This window comes from Parambassis ranga, chromosome 15 (assembly GCF_900634625.1).
Source record: "Parambassis ranga chromosome 15, fParRan2.1, whole genome shotgun sequence".
NCBI classification, from domain to species: Eukaryota; Metazoa; Chordata; class Actinopteri; family Ambassidae; genus Parambassis; species Parambassis ranga.
The window spans coordinates 19,464,717-19,480,948 of record NC_041035.1 but is presented as its reverse complement, the minus strand read 5'-3'; the positions used below and the strand labels follow the sequence as shown (position 1 = coordinate 19,480,948).

The 16,232-nt window shown below is 44.1% G+C and overlaps 1 protein-coding gene across 2 annotated transcripts; it reads right to left on the bottom strand.

Annotated features, from left to right (window-relative positions):
- Positions 1-20: 20 nt before the first annotated feature.
- Positions 21-6,921, bottom strand: opn3 (opsin 3). 2 transcript variants are annotated; one of them, XM_028423441.1, is made up of 5 exons: positions 6,592-6,921; positions 6,418-6,477; positions 4,441-4,760; positions 1,032-1,283; positions 21-785 (listed from the first exon to the last, which is right to left on the bottom strand). In XM_028423441.1, exons 1-5 carry the CDS (start codon positions 6,737-6,739, stop codon positions 507-509), a joined length of 1,059 nt encoding a protein of 352 aa, XP_028279242.1. In that variant the 5' UTR covers positions 6,740-6,921; the 3' UTR covers positions 21-506. The 2 variants fall into 2 exon arrangements, with proteins under 2 accessions (XP_028279242.1, XP_028279241.1); XM_028423440.1 differs by having other exon boundaries at positions 6,418-6,921.
- Positions 6,922-16,232: the final 9,311 nt, after the last annotated feature.

Below are 16,232 nucleotides of genomic sequence, written 5' to 3'. Positions count from 1 at the left end.
ATGAGATGAGATAAAGTAGGTAGCTTAAAATAGGATCTCTTTATTGATTCATACACAATAACGTCAGTTTGTGCGGTATGGTGTGTGGCTAAGAAGCTAAGGCTTGTTTTCCATTTTACACACTTGCAGTTGGGTACCAACCAACCCAAAATAAATAAATAAATAAATAAGAGAATCCATCACCGACCTCTAAATACTCAGCACAGTCCTACAGTAGTCACATACACTGTATGGCATATTTGACAAATAAGTGTGAGATACACACAACTAGTTGTTAACTACATCATCAAAAACTTATTTCACCACGTGATGTCAGATGAGGATGTCACTCAAATAGGTTTAGCTGAGATCCGACAGGTGGATATTTACACCAACAAGCCTGTAACTGCGGACGCTGAAACATCCAGGGAGGTCAGACGGGAGTATTTTTGGCTTGGAATTGCATGGTTAGGTCCTCTAAGGCATACTGAGTGGTGGGTTATTATGAGAAGTCCAGTCTTTGTGGATCACAGCGGCCTCACTTGAATGACGTTCACCTGCGTGGATTCTCCGCTACCCATGGAGGACACGTCCAGCTGGCGGAAGTCGTCACCGGTGATGATGAAGACGATGGAGGAGGAGCTGAAGGTCACCCTCTTCTTGGGTCGGTTTCGGCCGTGGCAGGATCCACCAGACATCACAATCGGCCGAATGGGGCGCTCCACCGGAGCCAGGGGGCGCTCTTTGAGGTTACGCTGCAGCCAAGAGAGCCGCGAACAGAGCAGCTGCAGCAGACAACGGCGGAACTGTGACAGAGGACAAGTGGGAGGAGAAGCAGAGGGAAGGATGGTATTTAACACGGGGAGGAAAAGGCAGCCTCTACTCACTCATGTCTGTCAAACACACAAGACACCAGCCAGCAAACTAAGGTGAGAGTTTCACTCCTACACACTTAATGAATACACTCATTACGTATTAAGGCTGGAAAATATATAATAACACTTAAAGTACAGCGATGTGATGGCTGAACCACACACGGTCCCTCTACACACCTTTCTGCTCATGAACACATAGATGAGAGGGTTGTACGCTGTGCTGGACTTGGCAAAGAAGGAGGGGATGATGGCCACCGTGGGAGAGACCATACTCTTCCTGCCGAAGGCCTCCAACATGGACACGATGGCGTAGGGTGTCCAGCAGACCAGGAAGCAGGAAATCATCAAGAAAAACATGATGGCAACCTTCTTCTCGTAGCGCAGGATCTTGATAATCTGGACCGTCTGGAGGTCTTGGATGGAGCGCAGCTGCAGAAAATAAGGGGGGAAAGAGGTGAGACATGTTGCAATCCTTCATCACAGAGAGACTAACCTGGATCCTCTGAGAGGGTCCTGCTGATCATTTGGACATATAACATGCCATGGGACCAAGGAGGGGGGCGTATGAACATGAAGGAATCAGTCGTCATAACTTGATAACTTTGGAGAAGAGAGTTCTGGTTCAGAGCTGTTGTGCTATAAGGTTCTTCTGGACATTAGCGCAGCTTTCGGCACAGTGCACCACCCAGTTCTTCTTCACCTAGCCTGGAGCTCTGTGTCGGCCTCAGAGAAACAGCTCTATACTTTATTTCCGTTTATCTCAGCGGCAGAGCTTCCATTCCATATGGTGTCCCACAAGGTCCAATTCTCGGTTCCCTTTTGTTTAAATTATACGTCCTTATGCAGATGACACACTGTTGGTCATATCTGTTTTAGACTATGACTTCACTCCATGCTTTACCCAGATTAAACAGTGGATGGCAGCACATTGTTTACACTGATTAATGTGTGATCATGTGTAACAAGTGTCATCTGAGTTTTAGTATAAACACATAACAGTCGAGTGAAGATGTCTATTTTGACATTTTGACAAACGAGTCCCTTCAAGAAAGTCCCTGTTTACTTATCAGGGCCTACATGCTGTTATTTTGTACTGTTTGTTTACCAGGTTCTTCCTGGTTTGATGATGCCCCCCTTTCCCTCAGAGAGCTGGGTCACACTGGAAACAGCATGGTAATATCTCAGTAACAGACGGTGTCCTGACACTGCAGATCAGACATAGCCTTCAGCTAATGTGGTGAAAGGGACGTGTCCACAGACAGAGTACAGCAGCTGACTGAATCACTAAAGACGTCTATTTTTATTCATGAATTCAAAAGGCCTCTCTATGTTCCATTTCTACGTTCATGATCAATTGTTCTTCATTTCTTCAGTCAGATCTGGTGAAAGCTTCAGACTCTGCTACACTGACTGAAAATACTTTGCAGGGTTCAGAGAACTTCTCTTTGAAGATTTTCCTGAAACGCTGTGACGTCAGAGGGATGAGTCTTCATCTCTCAGGAGTCTGAAGTGTTCAGAGAGTTTTTGTGGAGCCCTGAGGAAGCATCATTTTGTACTTCCTGCAGAATTCTGCATATTTAAGGAGAGAAGTTGTGATGCAGACCAACAGATTTAAAAGAAGAAGAGATAACGTGGAGCTACTGACACAAACTCTCACTTATTTATCACATCTCTTAAAGATGTGATTCAGTGCCGGCATGAGAAACAATCATTTCCTCTGTGCAGGACGAGTCCTGGAGGCACAGGGGAATATATGATAATAGAGCTGGTGATAAAGGAGGTGTGAAAGGCAGCGCCGGTTAAGGTCAAGAATTTTCATTAAAGTGAGAAAAGTCTGAATCTGTCTGACTTTGGACAAAAGTAATTTTCTGAGGTCACTGTGTGTGTGTGTCTGGGTGTGTGTGTGTAGTGCCATTACTGACATACTGACGGACTTAAAGAGTGGCTGAAGGGGCGGCTGAAACGTGCTGAAAGTTAAAATGGCGGACAGAACAGAGCGTAATCACTGGATGGATTTTAAATGTCAATTTAAGGACAGGACAAGGAGTCAAATCTGAAAGGGTCTGACGTGTTAATTTCACGTACTCCTCGAACAAAAGTAAAAGTAGTGGATGTGTGAAGTAAAAATGTCTTTGTGCGACTGCAAACAGTGCTGTGTTTGCACAGAAGCTGAAAGATAAAAGCACCCAAAGTGAAGTGTGTATGATCAGCGGTGGTTTTGATGGCACTACTCTACTTAACACTGAAGTCCCAACACCTGAAAGGATGTACTGCCATTTAAAAAGTTGAGAAATGATTGTAGTTGAAGTGTCATTAGTGGGTGAGATCTTGGTGAAAGTGTGGGCAGTGAAGACATCTTAAGTATGTGGACTGTAGGGCTGAACGATCTATCGTTTTAGACCGAAAATCGCGATCTCAGATGACGCGATTTTGAGATCGTCAAAGCCGCGATTTTTTGCACTGCTCCTAACTGAATCAGGTTTTGTTTTGTCAAATGCTACGGCTGAAAACGAAAAGAAAACGGAGGAACTGGTCCCTAAAATGAACTCCACCTTTATGTTCGGTGCTGTTTCTGCCGGCAGCAGCGGCGTGTCTTCTAAGCCTGTGTCTGTGTCTGTGTGCGTGCACGACGTGAGTCGCAGTGGAAGGGCCGCGTGTAAATGCTACGAGCACGTACGCGCCCACCTCTCTGAACATCACCAGCTCCTTATATTCAGGTTCGCTGCTGTTGTGCCGTCAGCAGCTCTTCTACACCTGTGTGTGTGTGTGTCGCGTGTGTCGTGTGTGTGTGTGTGTGTCGCGTGTGTGTGTGTGTACATCAGATGCAGACAGAGGCAGCAGCTAATGACGTCACCAAACAATAACGCAGGCATTTGATGAAGAGGCTCCATGAGGACTCTAGTAAACGGTGGACAGAGGTGACAGCAGCAGCTCCGTTTGTCCTTAGACATGATTCCCATTAAAGTTTGATCATTTGTTCTAAATCACATTGAACTTTAAGAGTTACTTAAGTCTCAATACTGTATTTATTGTTTAACCTTAGGAGGCACACTTCAGTCTGTTTAAATGACTGTTGAATAATACTTTACAGAACTACATTAGTCTTCTTTTTAACCTATTTGAAATAAAACTTTATTTTGTTCTGTAATTGTTATTTAAATTTTCATGTTTATTAAAACTAATACTGAGTGCACGTTATCAGAGTTTACTTTTAGATCTACTGATAGTTTTTGAGAAGTGACAGAGTAGCTACCTGAAGTCATTTACACAGAAACATGTTTGACATGATTTGAAAAAAATCGTGGATGAAATCGAAATCGCAATATTTGCCAGAAAAAAATCGCAATTCAATTTATTCTTAAAATCGTTCAGCCCTAGTGGACTGAAAGGAGAACGGTGGTGGTTGTGAGGGGTAGAGGCACTGACCTAAAAGGATGTGAAGTGTCACTGTAACGTCTTTCAGCTGATTTGCTATTTGCAAAGTAAAGTTGAAGAGTCAGCTGAAGTGTTGAGTGACGGAAGGATCTGAAACATATTATGTTATCATATTCAAATACAATGATCAATACTAATCAGTGGGTCTTACCATTTGCACAGTGTACAGGATGTTCCCATAGCAGTAGATCATGACACCGACTGGCACAAAGAAACATGCCAGGAGGAAGAAGAGGATGAAGGAGGCATCGTTTGGGTCCTTGGACGCCCAGTCCAGAGAGCAGCCCAGCTGGTGGATTTCTAGAGTGTAGCGGTTCCACCCGAGCAGAGGAGCCCCCGTCCAGGCCAGAGAGTAGAGCCAGATGTGGCCAATGGCCCGCCATGCCCAGGGGAAGTCCACCACCTGGGCATGGACCACCCGGATGTAGCGCTCATAAGCCAGGGCTGCCAAAGTCATGATGGAGACAATGCCTGGCAGCAACAACAGAGAGAGAGAGAGAGAGAGAGAGAGAGAGAGAGACAACGCTGAGTAATGCAGAGCACTGGCTGCAGGATCTGGGTCAGCGGCTACTCAGCGTCTCTTCGGACGGAGTTTCATCATAAAAAGAATTCTGAACATCTTGGTGCTGAACTTCACATTCAATCATTTTGTTGCAAAGCCTTGAAAACTCACAGAGAGAGAGACTTGACTCCCACACACACACACCTCAAAGACCTGCGTCTGCGTTACACAGAGTTTGCTGTCAGCTCATCCTGTGCATCATTCCTGTTCCCACGTTCATGTGGCCTCAGGGTCAAAGAGCACATCTGCCAGCCAGAGCAGCGAAAATGGATTCTGCAGCTTTTCAGTCAACACACACACACACACACACGCTCATACAACCCGTACATCTGAGCAATTACATTCTCCAGTACCTTTCTCAGCTCTGTCTTTAACTCATTATGCTCTTGATTCACTGGGAAGATAAACACACACACACACACACAGAGGGCGATGCTTCAGGTTATGTGCTGAGTCTGAGCCACAGTAACAGCTCAGGTTTCAGCCGGACAGACGCTCATTGACAGAGCAGCCAGGGCTTATAGCTGCAGCCCCACTGACCTGTTTGTGTGTGTGTGTGTGTGTGTGTGTGTCCCTACACTCTAACCAATGTCCACTGAGTAATAACACACAGATGACATTTACTTCCAAAGGACTAGAGGACACATGCGGTGGAACTATGGGATTAGTTTTTCTTGCAGCAGGGCTCTCTTGTGACGTTGACGTCACTTCCGTGACCTTGAGTTTGTTTTTTTTTTTGGTAATCAAAGTGTCACACAGGAGACGTTTCTAGCTGCTGGTCCTGTACAGCGACTGACAAAGCAGGGAGGGGCAGGTGTGTGTAACTTTAATCTGCCGGGTCTGTGCTGCTCCTCTGTGAGTGTGGGCCAACGCAGCGGGACATCCTTTCTGCTCAATGTCATCCCAGCGATGAAAGCAGACCCCCCTCTCCTCCCATCATCCTCCAATCAACAAAAACCTGACAACAACTTTGTTCGCTTTTTGATTGAAGAGGTTCTCGTGTGACTCATTTGCAATGCATATCTGACCAACACAAAGTCAACGCTGCGGCCGTGCTGCGGGTTTCCTATGGATCATGTGCAAAGAAGACAATGTCAGTTAAAGGACGGTGGGGTGAGGGGGGGGGGGGGCATCTCTGGGTGCTGAGGAAGCAGCAAAAAGGCTTGAAGGGTCGCTCTAATGAGCTCACACACACACACACACACACACATGAGCTGCTTTTCCTACAGTGGTGCAAGTGTTCAATCACACTTCACTCCTGAGCACTCTTGTGCTGGTAATAATTGGACAGCAGCATCAGAATATTTAACTCATGCTGGGAGATACGTCACATCTCACTTACACATTACTGCGTTTTGGGGAGAGCGTCATGGCTGCGTTTAAAGTGTGCGCACAAGAGCCACACATGAACCTGCGATCCTAAAAAAAATGTTCATATAATGGTTAATGAATAGAAAAAAGTCCCCTCTGCTTCACATCAGGCTGCATTCATCTTCCTCTGTTAACACCCACAAACAGTCATATTAAATCATTTTAACAGAAACACACAGATTTTTTTACTCTCACCAAACAAGCTGTTGCTGAAGCCGTCCCACACGCACGTCGCCTGGCTCCAGATCCATCCGCCTTTGACGCACGAAACAAATGTAAAGTTTATCCCGATGACAGACACCAGAAAATCACTCACACTGATGTTGACCAGCAACAAATTGGTGGGCGTGCGCAGCTTCTTGAATTTACAGAACAGTACGATGACCATCACGTTGTTGCAGAAGCCGAACAGTCCGATGGTTCCGATGGTGAACGCCAGAAGTTTGTAGGTGCCCACTGCGAACATGTACTGCTGCTCTGCGCTCCTGTGCGCCCTGGTTTCGTTGGCAGGATTCATCGCGCGGGGACAAACTTGGCTTTTCCAGCATGGTGCTGCGCGCGCGCGCGCGTCCTGGGCTCGAGAGTCAGTGAGGTCCAAAGTGAGGCGCGAGGTCCTGACCCGCACGGGCTCCCCGCGCGCCGCTCACTTCAAACCGACCTGAGGCTGCGCGTTCACTGAAAGTGGGTCAATGTACCAACGTCAAGTCAGACAGCAGGGGCACGGCGCGCTTCCGGTTAGGCTTTCAAAATAAAATGCTTTCTGACCTACATGTTTTTGTGAGGAATGTGTGCTTTTACTTTTTCTGTGTGGTTTTAATGTTCGCAAATATTCAGATACTTTCTCCTCTAATGCAGTGAAACCTTGTGCACATTTAGCACGAATTTCTGTTAAAATATATCGACTTTTATTTTGAAATGTCTCCTGTTTTTGGTGATTTCTGACTAATAAGGCTAAAGAAATAGAAATTCAATCATGAGAGACTCAGCGAACTGAATGAAAAAGATTTATTATGTACAAAATTTAAAATGTGCATTGGCGTCCTAGACCCCGTCGTGAAGACCACAGCTGAAAAGGGGGAGAAAACGCAAGAGGAGAGGCTGCTGCTGATCAGAAAACCTGCCCGGGGGTCTAGACCTGGTGGTGGTGGAGAGCTGGAGGGCAGGAGATCGGAGGCCTGAACTGGCGTGGACCTGGTGGAGCTTGGGGTGGAGGAAGGAGGAGGGTTGCTGGGTTCGATCAGAAGACAGCTGGGGAGGAGATGGAGACTTTTAAATTTCATGCTAAGCTGTGATTGGTCAGGAGAGGGACAGAAAGTACGCTAAGAGCTACATTTGTAAATGAATACCTTTGTCTGTCTCTGATGGAGACAGTTATCTTTGTTTTTTTATGTTTATATGTGTGATTTTACACATGTAAACACACTTAGCTGTTCATCTGAATGTACACCTGGAAACCAGTAAAGCTTCCATTTGATTAAATCATAGAAAGCATTGATGATTTTTTCACCTGCAGCACAGGTCACATGCACATTTCTATCACCCCAGCAGCTTCACACCCTAACATCACAGGTTACATGTATTTGTGCCGGTGCCTATACACACTGTGATCCTACTAATCCTTTCCTAACATGTTTATTTTTACAGGGAATGATTGGGGAATGTGCACCACACATCTCTGTGGTAAAGCCTTGCAGTGGTCGAGCACATTCACTCTGCTGATTTTTATTTTGCCTGTGCCTCCTGTGACATTTCGAGGTGCTCGTCTTCCACCGGTTGTCTCATTTTTCCGACAGAGAAATGTCACTGCGTGGAAAAACAGCAGCGACGTTGTTTGTGCCTGACCTCGTTTCTGTGTGCCTACAGGTTGATTCCAAATAGCAGATCACTGTCAAATAACATGAGCGATGAGAGCGAGTGCTGGAGAAGGTTTTAATCATGCTGCACTTCACACGCTGACTCACTCGTGCGCTGCTCATTCATAGTTTTCTTCCTCATTTGTGCTTCAGTCTGACACTGTAATAGAGTGTGTTTCCCTTTTTTTTACACCATGGGCATTGTAAAAGGAAGACTTCACACAGCTTTCTGTGACTGATAGGGACATGTCTGCAGAGACTGTGATGCAGGGACACAGCGATCCATGAATAAACCTGCTGAACAAACAGCAAAATGCAGTTTCTCACATGTAGTGTCACTGTAGATTGCTCTTATTTCTGGTCGGAGTGTCCGTAAATAGGTCAAGATTCTGGCAGTTCTCTCCAATTGTTTGTCTGTCTCTCTGGGTTTAATAAGGGCTGATAGGTTCCACAGGGTTTTATTAGAGGTAATCTCTGAGCAGAACAGCCTTCAGTCTTTAGTAAAGCACATCTGCTGGCACACATATAATCATCCACTGCTGTGCACCCCCTGAGATGCAATTAGTGTAGACTGCTGGGGATTGGAACTTTAATGAATTTTAAAGTATCCTTTTTCACAAACAGCCACACTTCAGATATGACAAAGCTCTCTTCTCTCACCTATGCTATCACTCGTACATCCATCAATGTCAAGATTCCTGACACTCTCCACTCATGCTGCAGTGCATCGCTGGGTAAATAACCTCTGAATGAGCTGGTGTAGAGACACTTTTATTCATGACCACAGGGCTGAAAAAAAAGTTCAAGTAAAACAACTATTAAAGTTGTAAACAATCCTTATCTGAAAAGGAAGAAGCACCATGAGAGAGCTGGAAGAAGACGGCGAGTAACTTCTGAACTGTCGGAGAGATGAAACAAAGACTGACAGAGGAGGGAAACAGGCTCGTTCCCTTTCTTGCTGGAAGTGAAAAGAGAAAATTGACACCACTTTCATGTTTGTTTGCTAAAGTACAGTAACCAAAAATGGCGCTCCTCCTTGTTAAAGGTAGGGTAGGAGATTTTGAAAACTCAGTGAGAGTCGGCCAGATTTGGAAAGTAAACACACGCCCCTTTCTCTCGGAGCTCACCCCGAAGCCACGCCTCCCAATCACATGGACTCGCATCACCTGAAGACGAGCTGCGGTCTGTGACTTCGGCCATCATGCACGTACCTCTCTGGTGCACGCAGAGCAGGAAGAGAGTGACAACCAGCCAATACTCCGCGCAGGGTCCACCCGGAGGATTGGCTGATGTTTTTAGCGTTTTATAGCTTCCACAGATGATTCTTATTCTTCGTTTTAATGCGAAACTGCCAAACTAATTGGTTGCTATCGGATTGTAAAGAGAAGTTACACTAATTTAACAAAACGTGCATCAGAATGAAATCTCCTACGTACCTTTAAATGTGTTCAGTGAGTGAAAACAAAACAGCTCATGGAGTCAGGGGGAGTCGGACTCCTGACTCCTAATTGAAAGTTTGTACAGCATTTTGTGGCTGTATCTGTCCCACGATCGGATGACCAATCATCCAACCATGTTCCTTTATCATAAACATCACATATACGATCCTTTAAAACAGGCTTTTTTCTTGGCTTCTGTCTCATTGATCCAAATAACAAACCTGCCAAGCCTCCCTGCTTCTAATGACCCTGATGCATCACTTCAGAATTCCTTCTCAGATTGTAGCAGGTTTTCATCTGAATCCACTGAGAGCTGTCACATCTGAAGTGGCTCTATAGGCGCCTCTGACCTCATTCATCTCTGTAGCATGCGCTCAAAAACAGCTTCTTTTAAATGTGTGTCATATCATCCCTGCTCTCTGAAGGATTAACACAGGAGACAATGTGAACTTGGATGCGGAGGACAGTGGGCGGTGCAGCTGGATGAGGTGCATGTGAGGAAAAAAGAAATGTGCTTTAAAGCTCCTCACATCTGTTTCCATCCAGCTAAAATAATCATACATTTTCAGGCGTGCTGCTGTATTTAAGCGGAAAAATTTCATGGAGCTCAGACTTTAAGTCTCAAAATATACGAGACGTTTCTCACTGTGATGGAGACAGTTATCATTCCCTCACTGTCACTGCAAGGTGTCTTTGAGAATTTGCCAAAGGAGCTCTGTCGGTGTGAATAAGAACGAGTGAAAGTGTGAGTCCTGCAGCTTCTTTGTCTCCGACGAGTAAAAGATTCATCCAAGGTTATAACAGGGAACGATATTACACACGGACTGGAACATGCAAATGATATGCAGCTAGACTGTAGGGAGATTTTCCTCTAAACTATTTTTAATTTCTTTGTTTTTTGATGAGACTCAAATTCCACGTGCGGCTTTAAGGGCAGCTGGAATTAAACTCTAATCACAGTAAGTCACAGACTGGTGCCCCAATTCTGCCCCCGCAGAAAGCAACTTAATTATGGCGGCAATCATGTCAGCAGAATTCAAGAAATTATCATTTAAAGGGATTCAGAGGAGCAGACTCTGATTAACATGCTAACCTTTGTGGTGCATCTTTATTGAGTTATGAATAATTCATTAGAGTAAGTCCTGTTCTGACAGTAATTGGATAAGATGGGTGTGTGTGTGTGTGTGTGTGTGAATTAGTGCGACAGTGTGCGGAATGCAAAGTAAATATGTATTAGCATGCAGCATGAGCATTATAAGCTCATCACTGATCCTGCTATTCTCAGAGCTACAGAGGGGAAGTGGGGTGTTCCTGGATGCCTGCGATCTGTTTCCCACCCCTGGAGGTTTCCTTCTCGTGGAGGCATGAATCCAAGAGGGCTTTGTTGCCAGAGTGGTGTCTGGTATTCCACCGTGTGTTTGTGAGCCTGGTCAGTGTCATCGAGAGTGGACAAGAGCAGGCTAAAAGGAATATAAAGCAGCACTAATTAATACGTTTATTGAACTATTTCGATTGCTGTTACCACCAGCAGCTCAGGTGGGTTATCAACAAGCACCAACCTCTGGGGCTGAGAAGTGAAGCCGGTGTTCAAGGTTAAAAACACATCCACACTGTACTTCTAGACTCCTGCAGAGCCAAAGACCAGCTCTCCTGCAGGCTAAAAATCAAAAGTTCCCTGCTGAGGGCCGAAACTGGCCAAGGAGGAAACAACTAACACTGAGCTTGAGAGAAAACTGAAAAAACTGAAAAATGATCCATGATTCATCCTGCTCCAAGAATCTCTGGACATCGAGGTCAGAGAAAACCAAACGATCCGAACCGAGTTCATCCAAGTCCCTGCTGACAACGAGACACTGGAAAAGATGTTGGATCAACTCAAAGAGTCTTCAGCTAAGGAGCGCCTGGAATTAAATGCTCAGTGGGAGACTCACTTGTTGTCAAATGTGAGCAGCTCTTCAGTGAAGGAAAGAAAACGTTATGGAAAATAAACTGCAACAGGCCGTCCTAGAAAAAACTGAAGCACTCACTGAGCTGGCAGGAGAGAAGAACGCCCTGGAACAGGATAACGGTCAGAAATATCTGAGCGGAAGAGTCTTAACATCAAACTGACCGCTGAAAACACCACCCTCCAACAACAACTGAAGAACAGACTCACAAAGAAGAGACAGATCATCCAGAGCCAGGAGGAAACAGCTGATCACAGAGGTGCAAAGAAGAGAGTCTGAAGATCACCAAGCAGCTCCTTCAAATGATGGAGGAGGAGGCCAGACTCCTTAGAGCGTGAAGCACCCATGTCAGAGAAGGAGAGAAAAAAAGCCGAGAAGAAGCTGCTGAAAATGAGAAAGGAACAAATCAAATCAAATCAAAAGCATAAACAACCAAAAAACAATAAATAGAAGAAGATCAAGACAAACTTCCGGGTTTGTGGCTTTCTGTGAACCGTCATCAACCTTCAAACTAGCAGTTTCACGCATCCTAACTGCTACCGCTGCTAGTGAACAATAATTGGTTGCAACCTTGATTGACAGCTTTGATAGCCAATTACAACTCTTAATATCGGCACCGGTGAGCAGTGGTACAGCAGTTTGAAGCTAAACCGCGGGGAAGCCGCCATTTTGACAGCAGCTAGCCGAGGAGAACCGAGGAGGATACTACAACTTTTAATGGACTTTATGTGACTTTATGTACAACTTGGAGTGCTTTTATTGTATCTTTTGATGATCAGGATGCTTTTGTGGATCACATTACCTTAAGTAATGGAAGAACGGATTTGTAACGGGACGTCAGGACCACTGAGGACATGCATAGGAGGTGGGGACTAGACATTTTTCTCTTTACCCAGTTGGTAAACATGAATTGTACTTTGCTGCTCGCTGTCAAATGAACTGCGCGATTGAATTACTGACAATCTAAACGTTTGAATCACGTCTGTAGTGATTCAGGGTTAACTAAACGTATAACAAGGTTTGTTTGTGTATATGCACACAGCTTTGACAGATAGCACAGCAGATCACCAGCGACCTTTAAACCATCCATTTTAAAGAAATTCCTCCTTGTTTCATGCAGTTTTAATCATTATTACTATGCAGCTAACTCCTAAAACAGCTATGTAATATATCAGATTCTTCTATAAGTGTTTGATAAACACGTGTTGGCCTAATAGCTTCCATTAAAAAACTTACTTAACGTTGGCACTTCCCAACACGACATAGGTTGTTTTTACACTTTTTTGGCCAGTAGGGGGCAGCAGAAACGCTAATTAAATTTCATAACAGTTGAATTCAGTACGATTTTCTAGAACCTCTTGACCTCATGTCGTATTTTCAGTGGCCTGCAGATACTTTTGTGTTTCAAAGTGCTGGAACAGATTTTTACTTGTTTTCTATCCCCCACACACTCCTGACCTACATCTCTCCTCACAGATTTAGTTTTAAGCTGTAATGTCTGTGCATCAGCATTTGAGCATGATGATCTGTCTGACTCTTATTCTCCCCTTTGATCTCAGTGTGAGTGATGTCTTGAGAGTTTGTTTTTTTTAGCATTTTTTAGCAACTCAAGTACTGTTTTGTGCAAAAAGTGTCATATTGTTAGCTTTGTTTTTGCCGTTAGTTGTTCTCACAGTTTTATGTCTACACATGCTGAGCTTTTGGACATTAAAAGTATTCAGAACACACCCAGCAGGAGCTGTCGTCAGCTGCCTGTTGTCCTCTCTGAGTCCACACCTCATGACTAGTCTTATGCCTGTCAGGTTCTGCTGCCTTTTAATGCTGCAATAAGAATAACAGTGCTTTTGTTTATGTCTGTCTCTGCATTGGTCATCATTATGAGTAACACATTAGCCTGACCTCATTGGAAAAAATGCACCGCAAGCAACCTGTAGTGTCATCTTCAATGTTTTTGGCTGTCATGGTGAGAAATGCAGATTCATAAGTGACCAGTGGTCATCATCGCATTGTTTTGATTGCCGTTCACATGCAGGAAAGTGCACATTATCTAAATAAGCATCTCCTTAAGTCCCGCTTCCACCTGCACTTTGCTTCACGGCGCTGGATGCGACTTACTAAACATTTGCAGATGAAGTAGAGAATAAATTAATATGGATTTAATGGAACAAACTGTGTGTAATACTATGTTTTACTCAGTCATTGCTTAATTAGCTTAAAACTGCTGTGAGGCAAGCCTTGAGGTTGACCTGCTGCACTCCAGCAACATCTCTGTCTGGCACACACACACACACACACACACACACACGGAGGAGGATGCAACCAGTCTTGAATAGCTTCTAATTTATCTGCAAAGTTGTTGCACAAGCTGTTGTTGATGCTTTGGCAATGACTGGCTTAGTTAAACTGCTTCATGGTTGCTCACTTTTTCCGGTTTGATTATTTTTTGTTGTCAAGCTTTGGATTTCTGCACATAGATGCTTTGTAGATAACATTTAAATATTCCTGTATTTTCCTGGCATCGATGTTAACTACATATAAATGTCAGGAAACCAGATTCCCGGTCGGTGCTCATGCCACACTGCTTGATGTTTGCACACTCCATTGTGAACAGACTGGTTCTGATTCTATCTGTGTCCCAGTTCATCTTATGAAGGACACATTTGTAGACTGAGGCTGTGTCACAGTGGCTCTATATAAGGTGTTCTTTTCTTAATACGATAGATGCAGCAGACTCTGTAGACTTCAATAAACATCTATAAGTTAATACCAACTACAACCCGTGAAAGATGCAGCCCCTGAATTGGAACACAACCATTCATTCAGGCAGGAAAAAATGTTCAATGATTCATTTAAGCTCTTCGGAGGACGTTTATAGAATGACATGACCTCAAGCATTTATCTGCCATTTATTATGACACAAAAACATACTGATGCACTGTACTTAGATTCTATTATATCAAATTCTATTATATCAAAAAGCTCTTCAAAGCTCCGCTAACCACTCCCTGCCTTTCTTTTATTCACTGTCTCGGTCGTCTTCGTCCTCGCTTCACCTCGTGCCGCAGTTTGGCCTCGGCTGCTGGCTGTGTGACAAACTAGATAAAGCTGTAGAGATGCCCCACTTTTCTCTAAAGGACACATTCTTCTCCTTGATTGACAGATTCCCACAAAAGGCAGGTGTGTTTTAATCTTCTCTGTTCTCATTGTCTCGACACAAATGAATACTCGGTGCACTCACACATAAACACTATTAGCTGAAGGGAATACATGCTACATATAAACGTTCTTTTGTTAGAGACAACATTTTCTTGGGTGTGAAATTATTGAGGTTCATTGTGTTGCAGTTCTTTTGTGTTTTTTTTTGTGTGCAGACTGATTGAACATGGGCAGCATGAAAGACAGCATAAACGTGGCTGACAAAAGATAGTGTTGGTGTATAGGACCTGTGATAAAAGAAAAAAATGGATGCACTTATTTAGCATGAATAGCTCATAATTAAGCCTAAGTACAATTTTATTTACAGAGCTCTGGGAGAACCCTGTGTTTACATGCTGTCACACATATGACTGCTGGTAACAACTTCATCTTCTGTTAAAATATGATAATATAGGTCCGATACACAGGTAGTTTGTGCTTGTTCCTGTCCAAGTTTAGAGTTAGACCACCCTGACTGCACAACTCATTAGCATGTTTTACTTAAACTGCAGATTTGTTTGTATGTAGCTGGAAGCATGATGGGAAAACTTTGGCTTGTACTTCTGCAGATGTTTTTCCTTCTCACATTGTGTTGTCAATGCAGCATTGGGAGGTTGTCATAGAAAAGGTCATACAGACAAGATGAGGAACAGCAGAGAACTGGGACTGCAAAATCCTGGATTAGCGTGCACCTCAGTGTCAGATAATATCGGAACTGTTATTTTATTCTTAGTCAGGACTGCAGGGAGAGAGGGGAGGCAGAAGACTGGAAATCACAGTGAAAGTGGATGTGACGCAGTGGAGCTTTAAAAGTCAGGTAAATGTCACTCAGTATTTCAGTATTGACACAGGAGAGACTCACAGAATGTCTCATTACTTGTATTGATGTTTGGGTGGGAATTTGATAATGTGTGTGGCACATTGGACGTGTGACACCTGTAGATGATTATTCTGTAGATCAATAGGTGAGTGAAGGTTTTATGAGATGACTTGCTTGGAGCGTTCCCTTTTGGATTTTCCTGGTTATTAAAGATGAATTAGAGAATGAGGCAGCTGTTTTGTTGTACCTTAGACAGTCACTGGCGATGACATTATTGCCCCAGTGGTGAAGCTGATGACAGCTGTAGTCCCCCACAGGCTTTGAAAACCTATAGACAGGTGGGGGTGCAACCAGATAACACAGACAGATGAGAGTGACCGTTTAGAGGGCATCTGATCCTCTCAGTCCTCTCCAATATGTCCTGGTCAGGTGGATGGAGGTCAGCTGGAGGTGCTGTTTCTGACCAATAATAAAACATTATTTACTCCATCACTAATTATTCTAAAAAAAAATATGGAAAGCTTAAAATAACATAATGACAGAATTAACATGAACTGAACTCAGTCCCATACAAAGGAGCATGATGGGAAAAAGCTGCACACCAGTGCAGTGTTGAGTGAAGTGAATTACTGCCTGCAGTGGAGCCCACACACTGTGATATCCCTTACATCCATCTGGCCCAGGTGGGTGCACAGTGAGACAAATTCTTACAGTTAAACTGCTGCTCCAACATCAGGTTAGGGAATGAAAGCTTGAA

Excerpts from the sequence above, each read along its gene's own strand:
- opn3 (XM_028423440.1), bottom strand. The coding sequence starts at position 6,739 with ATGAATCCTGCCAACGAAACCAGGGCGCACAGGAGCGCAGAGCAGCAG. Across the intron at positions 4,761-6,417 it reads CTTCAGCAACAGCTTGTTTG|GCATTGTCTCCATCATGACT; the intron begins GTGAGAGTAAAA and ends TGTTGCTGCCAG. Across the intron at positions 1,284-4,440 it reads TCCTGTACACTGTGCAAATG|CTGCGCTCCATCCAAGACCT; the intron begins GTAAGACCCACT and ends TATTTTCTGCAG.